Source organism: Aplysia californica, unplaced genomic scaffold, assembly GCF_000002075.1.
Source record: "Aplysia californica isolate F4 #8 unplaced genomic scaffold, AplCal3.0 scaffold00525, whole genome shotgun sequence".
In the NCBI taxonomy this organism is placed as follows: domain Eukaryota; kingdom Metazoa; phylum Mollusca; class Gastropoda; order Aplysiida; family Aplysiidae; genus Aplysia; species Aplysia californica.
Genome location: NW_004797795.1, coordinates 312,827 through 322,001, shown reverse-complemented (window position 1 = coordinate 322,001; position 9,175 = coordinate 312,827). Strand labels below are relative to the sequence as shown.

General features: G+C 36.9%; 1 protein-coding gene and 1 long non-coding RNA gene across 4 annotated transcripts in view; both read left to right on the top strand.

The window, feature by feature from the left end:
* Positions 1-837, top strand: part of LOC106012834 — a 4,026-nt gene extending 3,189 nt beyond the window's left edge. For all 3 annotated transcript variants that reach the window (XR_001185169.2, XR_001185167.2, XR_001185168.2), the window contains exon 3: positions 471-837. This is a non-coding gene — a long non-coding RNA (uncharacterized LOC106012834). The remainder of the gene's footprint in view (positions 1-470) is intronic.
* Positions 838-2,618: 1,781 nt separating this feature from the next.
* On the top strand, positions 2,619-8,762 carry LOC101858732 (probable palmitoyltransferase ZDHHC24). The gene is made up of 3 exons (XM_005106311.3): positions 2,619-3,189; positions 3,959-4,173; positions 6,086-8,762. Exons 1-3 carry the CDS (start codon positions 2,829-2,831, stop codon positions 6,452-6,454), a joined length of 945 nt encoding a protein of 314 aa, XP_005106368.1. The 5' UTR covers positions 2,619-2,828; the 3' UTR covers positions 6,455-8,762.
* Positions 8,763-9,175: the final 413 nt, after the last annotated feature.

The window sequence follows — 9,175 nt, the reverse complement described above, 5'->3', positions numbered from 1 at the left end:
CCCCCCCCGAAAAAAAAAGAAAAACATATTTAAAAATAATATTACTAGGCTATAGATCTACGTGTATAACCCTTTCTTTTGACTTATTTAGAGGATTGTATGATACACATTTACTGTTGTTTCCCGTTGTATTATCACAATATTAAGTCTGGATTACTGAACACGTGCTGCCAAAGTCCTGGCAGGACGTACAAAGAAAAACTTTTAGTCATTAGTACATATAGTATATAGGCCCATGAATTGCCCTTTTCAACACAACTTTTATTATCAGGGTTATGGACCGAAAGAAAAAGAAAAAAAAGATAGCTAAACCAGCATGATGTGTAACATCTAGGTTATAGTTATAATGTAGTCCTGCATTTTCACACATTTCAGTTAGATCTAGATTCTAGATCTAATTGTACTTCTTTAAAATTAATATAGCCTATTATTTTTCTTCCCCACCCCAACCCTTCTTCTATTTCATACAGCGAAGTTGACAAGTTGACGAGTGCAGAATGGATGTCGATTCAAAACTACGAGGGACTGGCGAAGATCCTGATTCATTCTTTCGTCTTTCATGATGCGCGAAACATGTCGTGTTTATAAGGGAGGTTATAGGTGATGTAAGATGACGGCACGAAAGTGAGAACGACTCAAAATAGCGAGAATGGAAAACAGATTTTGATTGGTGTGCTTGGCGTTTTTGTACTGTGAGAATGAGTAGGCCTACAGAAAAAGGAACAGACAGACCGACAGACAGATGGAGTGAAAGAGAAATTTATATATTATCGAACAATGTAACCCGTGGTCTTGTAAGCAATGTAGAATAATAAATTCTTCAACTGACATTATACAGGTGAATTGTTCTTGTTGCAGTGTGTTGTTTGTTTATCTTAAGTTTAAGATTCTAATGAACTCGATCACCACTCACCCATAAAGGGTAGATCTAGATCAACTATAATTAATGCTTTACATGTGATGCTTGGATTATTTGGAAGCACCGTCTGTCTGTCTGTCTAGCTTCACCGATCTCTCTCTCTCTCTCTCTCTCTCTGTCTGTCTGTCTGTCTGTCTGTCTGTCTGTCTGTCTGTCTGTCTGTCTGTCTGTCTGTCTGTCTCTCTGTCTGTCTCTCTCTCTCTCTCTCTCTCTCTCTCTCTCTCTCTCTCTCTCTCTCTCTCTCTCTCTCTCTCTCTCTCTCTCTCTCTCTCTCTCTCTCTCTCTTCCTGTTCCCCTTACTTGTTCTGTGTGAATGTGTGTGTGAGAGAGCGTAAGCCTACGTGTTTGTGTGTGTGTGTGTGTGTGTGTGTGTGAGAGAGAGAGAGAGAGAGACAGAGAGAGTGTGCGTGCGTGCACGTGCATGTGTATGTGAGTGTTTGTGTGTGTGTGAGTGTGCGTGCGTGCACATGCGTATGTATGTGAGTGTTTGTTTGTGTGTGTGTGTGTGTGTGTGTGTGTGTGTGTGTGTGTGTGTGTGTGTGTGTGTGTGTACGTTTGCGTGTTCGAGAGTGTGCATGTGTGTGTGTATATTGGACTGATGATATTCGGAAATGGCCACAAAGATGGACGGTCAGGTCAAGAATAACCTTAGAATAATAGATCTAATTCCTTCTCTGATGATGATGATGATGATGATGACGTAATCTTAAGACCCTCTTCGTTAGGTTTCCCTGCTAGTATACAGCGTTCATTTAGTTGTTCTCTCGGTCTCGGTTGCTCATGAGGAAGCCCAAGAGGCGAAACGTTGAGCCATTAAACAAATTTTAAACATTTATATCGTTACGTTATTTTGTCTGAAATTCATACAAGACTCCCCCTCCTACTCTGCTTTCCAAACAATGATGATGATGATGATGATGATGATGATGATGATGATGATTAAGATGATGTGTTTAACAGACTGAACGGGTTAGATTAAAAAGTAGCCTAGTTCTATAACAGACCTCTGGTTCCATCCTGATGAACAATAGATCTAGGCAATAGATCTACATAATACAATTGAAAAGAAAAAGAAAAATTCAATTCCATATAGATCTATATATATATATATATATATATATATATATATATATATATATATATATATATATATATATATATATATATATATATACATTATAATATTATATAGACTTTCGTTCAGTTCAGGGATTTTGGACTGACAGAGGTAGTGTGTATTGTAGAACAGTTGGCAATTAGTGGCAAGTACGGGCAAGCGAGACAGATTATGCCACAGGACGAAACACGTACACATTGCCATGCAGTCAGTCAGGCGTCAGGTGACCCTTGAACTCGTGAAGTATGCTCTCAACCTCACGTATGGCTGGGGTTACTCGACCGTAGCCTATTGTGTTGCAATTACATAGACCGTTTTACAAAACCCAGTTTTCAGTGAGCCCGAGTCATTAATTCATTCATTATCCCTTTTCACCAATTTTTGCCTCTTTCCCACTTCAAGAGAAAAAAAATGTTCATCCGTAAGGGGAAGAATGACAATAGCCCCCCCCCCAGTAGTGAACGATAATCGTGATCGTGTTACAGAGTTTACTCCCTGCGTTTGTTTACATTTTTTCAGAGCCATGGAAACGCCAACAACTGAGCAACTGAGTAATCTCCCCTCGCACGTGGTCTGCTGTGCTCGGGTGTGCGTTGTTGGCTGACCCTGTGCTATCGTATTATGTTACACTCCCTTTGTCCCTTCAGCTGTGCGTAGCTGTAATTTATAAAGAGGAAACCCAGCAAAGTGAAGTTACTGCGTCAGAGGACAACACAGCTTCCATTTCTTTAGGAATTGTGCTTTTCTGTTGACACAATTACCGTATCGAACTGAAAGATAAAAACAAAAACCATGCAGCGTCGACAACAACTTGGACGTGAAGAAGTAACACTGAAAGAAAAACTAGCTGAGCATTATGCCAAGCGTGATTTTCAAGCTAAAAAGCAATCAGCTTCTACTGTTGGAGTTTCATTTTCTGTTGGGATGATGGTGACCCTTGCTATTGAAGGGCTCACAGTTTTAATACCTTCGTATTATGTGGATCGTAGCACAGGTCAATACACAAGCTTCTTCTACATTGCGGAATGCATTGTGATCTGGCTCTTCCTAGAGGCAGTTGGAAATTGGTGGTTGACGTACTATGATGTCTTGAACAGAGTCACCAAAGAGACGAAGGACTTGCATTTTCCTGGGCATGCAAATACCCCACCAGGTAGATAAATATTTTTCCTCTTTTTAAAAATGGACTAAAGTCAAAGACAATAATAAAACTCCTCTGTCCATGCCTGAAACGAAAAGGTCATAGTCATAACTATCACAATATGCAATAATCACTCTTGAAATTGAAGTAGGCCTACAATCAAAATACATTAAATATGTAATTATAACTCTTCCTTTTGTTTGGGGAGTTTAATAATGTTGTTGTAGAATATTTATTTGCTTTATTCGTTTGACCAGTTCATAAGATTAAGTTTTTAAGTCTTTAGGATGAACTGTCACTTTTCTGATGGGAGACACTCTGAATGATCCCTTTACAGTATAGTGAAAAACATAACCGGAGTTAAGTAGTGGTAAAGCTCATTATAGGTCATAGTTTATGTGCAAGGCATTATAGCCTATTCAGTTTTCAGGGCCAGAAAAACAAAATGTGAATCAGTTCTGCCCAGGACGTATGTTAACCAAATGGATGTTGTAGGCTACTGTATTTTTGTTATATGTTGGGCAGTACCAACACTAAATAATTTATTGATATGTCCTCAAAATTTAGAAATTATAGTGACCTTCATATATACTGGAGAAAAAAGTATCTGAATATATAGTTCCTTCTTTACGACAGGACCACGTCTTCTACTTTTAGTTTGATGCTCATAATAACCTAATTTTTTTGTCTAGGAGGACCACATATCTTACAAGCCGTACAAGTAGATAGTTTAGTGAATTTGTATGTTTACAATATAATATCTTTACATTTCTCATTCCAGGATGGAAGAACTGTGTCACCTGCATGTTGGACGCGCCTCCAAGATCTCATCACTGCACCTTGTGCAATCACTGCATTCTGAAAAGAGATCACCACTGCTTCTTCACTGGCTCTTGTGTTGGCTACCATAATCAGCGACATTTTTTCATTTTCTGCATCTACATCGTCCTTGCCAGTGGATCGGCAGCTTTCATGCAGATATCTTATCTGACTGCAGTAAGTGCGGGACAGTATTTCAAAGAGCCTGATATTATTACAATATGCTCTCAGCTCTGTGAGAGGGCGAGATTAGCCAATAGGCAGTGGTGAATGAGCAACATTATTAATAACAAGTAAAGATGAGGTTGAGTTAAGGTAAAGTCAGGGTTGACTCGTGATATAGAACTGACCGGCTGTAATCTTCAATGATACAACCCCCCACCCTTTCATGTTCAAGCACCTGTTTAGTTTTGTATTAGCATAGGAAAAGAAAACTTGTTTCTCCACCCATTTTTTACCCACCCGACCAAAAGTATATCGGAGCAGAGCATCTTCTTTAGTCTTCATGATGAATAGAGATAAAAACTTTGATACTGGTATCTCGTCTTATGCATGTTGTACACATTAAATATGTCTGACAATTGAATGTTGAAAGAAAAATTATCCCACAAAAAAATGTTGATGAATTGAAACTCAAACTCATACACTCAAAGTAACTCAGATCAATTTATTAACTTAAAATAAAAACAGACTATTTGTGTTTGGCATGCAAAGCAAACTTACTGTATGTTTTAGGAGGAAACAGACTTTATACATTTTTAAAAGGTTTATGAAACCTTAACCAAAGAGAACTTTGAGTTTATTCAATGATTAATTAAAGGGAATATGCATCATTGATGTAAGATAGTTATGACACAGGATTGGCTAGTTGTAGTAATAATTCACCATTTTCTCATTTACAATATCGGTCCAATAGTCACACTTTTTACTTTACTTTTACTTTTTCATCCTCTGTTGCCATTAAGCATAGAGGGGAGATGCAGTTTTCTATGGTAGGCCAGCTCCGCAGCTCTTTCAGTTGTGATGTTATGTTTTCTTAGGGTTTCCTTGACACCCTCGATCCACCTTTTGCGTGGCCTTCCTCTTCCTTTATAGCCTGAGTGCTTGGTGTTGTAGGCTCTCAAGGCTGGCTGGTCAGGTGACATGCGTAACAGGTGGCCAAACTATTTTATCCTCTGTCTTTCTATGTAACGCAGGCAGGACTCAGTGCCGATAGCTGCTCTTACTTCTTCATTTCTCTACCTGTCTCGTCTTGGGATGTTAAGGGTTTTGCGGAGACATTTCATATTGAGGTGATAAGCTGTCTCTTTGTGTCCATGGAGATGTTTGGATGAGATAGAAGGGGTGCGAGCTGGTAGGTGACAGTGTTGGCTTTTTGAGTTCGCATTTCTATTTCTCTGTCTATGGACCCGTTTTCAGAAAAATTGCTGCCAAGGTATTTAAACTCTTTCACCTGTTTCAGTTGTTTACTATTGACATGGATGTTCAGGGGACTATGGTTTCAGCTCACTTTCATAACTTCTGTTTTTGATGTGCTTATTTTCATGTTGAATTTCTCACAGGTGTTGTTGAGTTCGGTAGTGTGATTTTGGAGGCTTTGTTGGTCATGATGAATTAGACATTGGTCGTCTGCGAAGAGAAATTCATTTAGGCTTTATGGACTTTGGTTTGCTTCTTGCGTTATTGTGTCTATATATATATTATAAACAGTAGGGGAGGTAGAACGCATCCCTGTCGTACTCCAGATCTTACTTTGAACCAGTCTGTATTTCCTCCCTTCGTTCTTACTGAGCTTCTGCTGTTGGTATATAGAGCTCTGACATTATCTAACAATTGTCCTTTGACGCCATACTTTTCGAGTGTCTTCCAGAGTTTTGCATGGTTTACTCTGTCAAAAGCCTTCTCTTGGTCTATAAAGACGATGTTGTCACACTTTTTACCCAAGTCAAATGAACAAATTCAAGCCAGATATATTTTCAAATTATTAAAACTGATGAATTAGGATTGTTTAAAAAAAATTTGCATCACTTTTGAACAAGAAAATATGTTTGTCTTTTGACTTTGAAATACTGAATCAAATGTTTTTCAGCAATTTCCCCTGTTCACGAAAGAAGCAGTGTTCTACATTCCCGTGGTTGCCATCTGGCAGATGATCACCGGAGCAACATCATTTGCCAATGTGTTCATCCTCATACACTTGTACCTGACCATCTTCTGTTTTGGAGCTGGATTGTTCTTCCTCGGTTGGGAGACACTGGTGATTTGGAGAGGTCAGACATCATATGAAGCTTGGAAGCAAATAATGGTTTATCGTCAAAGTTCAGTATTTAGCAACTTTTACAGTGTATTTGGAAATCCTTTGAATATTATGTTGTGTATTCTTGTACCTGTGCGTATTACCTCTCCTGGTGATGGTGTGAAGTGGGCAATACAGCCTAAATCTGAGAAAGGGCACTAGAACAAAATTTAGAGATTATTCAGATAATTGAATTACCAGGCTGATTTCAACATTACAGAAGATAATATTTTTGAAGAATGATAGAAATGCATGTATTTCAAGAATAATGTTATGTTCATTTCTCAGCTGTTTTGATTTCTCTGGTTTTAGCTGTTTTAGCTCCAAACAGAAAGATATGCTACATTGTGATAATTTATCATTTTTTACCTAAAGTACATTCCATCTATTTTGAACATTATCATTAATTCATTCCCTATGGTTCAACACATGGTACATTGCAAAACTTAACGCCCAGCAAAAATTTAATACATTACACTGTGCGTTGAAAAGTGTTTTGCTATGGTTTGAAGGGAATAGACCCTACACAATATCACACTTCTATCCAATCAAAACTTGTGATGAAAAAACTGAGGGTAAGAATGATATCTTGGTCTTCATAAGCTAAAACATTTTCATTTTGCTGTGAGTACGAGTCTTTTGAAATTGAGAGAAAAGTTTAAAAAGGGAAAATAAGTCTCAAGTTTTTGTTTACTCAACACTGCCACTAGATCTATCATTTACTTATGAACTGCATTCTTTTTTTATCACTAGTTTTTATCTGATTTGAATATCAAGGCTCACTTAAACTTAAAAGCAAGTCTTTGATATGAAAGGGAATGATCTTCCTACAGTTCTACAAGAGTTGAGAATAATAGATTTCCAAATGAATCTAAAACTAAAACATAAACAATAAACTAAACTGTCAAACACTGGACCTCTGGATTGGATGGGTTTTTTAAAAAACGTGAAGTACCATTTGCCTTCCAGTTTCCAACATTATGATACACTATGGCACATTTTGTTTTCTCTGCTGGTTACAGCTTACTTATATTATTTATATTGAATGTTATGTAATGTGTTTCCCATGACCTGCTCCTCAAAATATCTTCATCTAAAACTAAAAGTACATTCCAATATGATTATTTCTCATTTTCAAAGATCAAAGTATCTTACCTATGTGGTCATTTATCATCATTTTCAAACATAAGACTGTCCGTACACATGTGATAATTCTCATAAAACTATTTCTTCATTCAATAATAAAGGTGTGTGCACATAGGATCATATATAATGCACCCTGATCGTAAAAGTTGATTTCATTTTGCTCTTTTGCCATTCCCATCTCAAACATTTGTTCTCACTCTTACTCAAGCAGTCTTTTTAAAAAATCCATTCAGAGTGCCTTGATGTCTTCATGTACTTCAGCCATAAAATTGTTTTCTAACATCTTCTTCATTCAGCCATAAAGATGTACTCCAGTAAATGTGTATACCGGTACATGAAGATATAAAGACTTAGATAGGTGTTTACTGTTTAATATTTTTTTAATGTTACCGTACATGGAGTGTGCAGAGCAGATATTACCAACAGGTAGAAATTTTACATCAGTGTATCATAGTTTTTCTATTTAAAAAAAAAGACCCTCAAAATTCTGTTTCTAGAGTTCTATGTACCCTATAATCATAATGTTTCTAGGTGTGACATAACCATCTGTCAGCAATGCTAGGTTATATGGAGAATAATTTGATACAAACAGACACAGTGCTGTAAGTTAGTGTAAGACCTTTCAGTTTCTCTGTGCCAGCAGGTCTGTATCGCATTACTTCATATATTTATAATACAGATTTGAGGTCAAATTACATTCACCAAGAATACCCAAAAGCTTGTTGTAGACATTGTGTTTTGTGTGCAATTCATTCAGGAAAGTAAATTCTGTAAAACCCTTTAAGCTCTGGCCACCCTCAATCAACAAACAAGACTCCTGCAACAAGCCTCCATAGAGAAAAACTCAAGTTTGCACGACCTCACTCTGGGGCTAATGTTCACTTCGCAGTGCAGATGAGGATAACACCAGTTTCAATACACATACATGTACTTCATGTCAGCCATCTAGCCACATAGCATTACCTTTGAACAAGCTGAAAAATACTTTGTGATATTACAGTGTATATTATTATTACTTTTCATACGGTATATGTTTTTCTTCATGCTATTTAAAACTTCACTGTGGAACAAAAAAGATCAGATTTATTTTTGCATGGGTATACATCTTCAACATAAACTTACTGTGTTACTTTTGCTGGATTTTATATTATACACTGATTAGACATATATACATTTACAACCATTTGTTTGAAATTCATTGTTTTGCCCGTTACATTTTTCTTATGAAGAATACTGAATGTTTGATTCTGAAACCATATATTTACCTGTAGATCTCAACTTATGATTTTCAAGAAATAAAGTTTTGTTTTTCACCAATATGAACTTTTCTGAGTGTAGTCTCACTGGATATATATTATATATTATGCATTTGAAAACATTAAACATTTAAAATTGTAGCACGAGTGGTGGATCTGGCATGTCAACAATACAGCACGAGGAGTCAATGCTTGAAGTTTATTATGGCACTGGGGCATCCTCATGTAGTCATTATGGCATAGGATTTGATTGTGTAAGACTGTGAGTTTGATTCCTGGTTTTGCAAGTCCGATGTTGTGGTTAAGAAATATAGCATAACCCATGTTGTGGTTAAGAAATATAGCATAACCCATTTTTCTCTGTTCACTTCTCTACAAATTGGTATTTTATGGCAATAGGCAATGATGAAAACTTATGAATACCACAAAAACAGAAACAAGCAATGGAACAATAAAACAGACAGGCAAAGTGAGAATCAAA

Coding starts and splice junctions, on each gene's coding strand:
- LOC101858732 (XM_005106311.3), top strand. CDS start 2,829: ATGCAGCGTCGACAACAACTTGGACGTGAAGAAGTAACACTGAAAGAA. Junction 3,190..3,958: donor GCATGCAAATACCCCACCAG/GTAGATAAATAT, acceptor TTCTCATTCCAG/GATGGAAGAACTGTGTCACC. Junction 4,174..6,085: donor AGATATCTTATCTGACTGCA/GTAAGTGCGGGA, acceptor AATGTTTTTCAG/CAATTTCCCCTGTTCACGAA.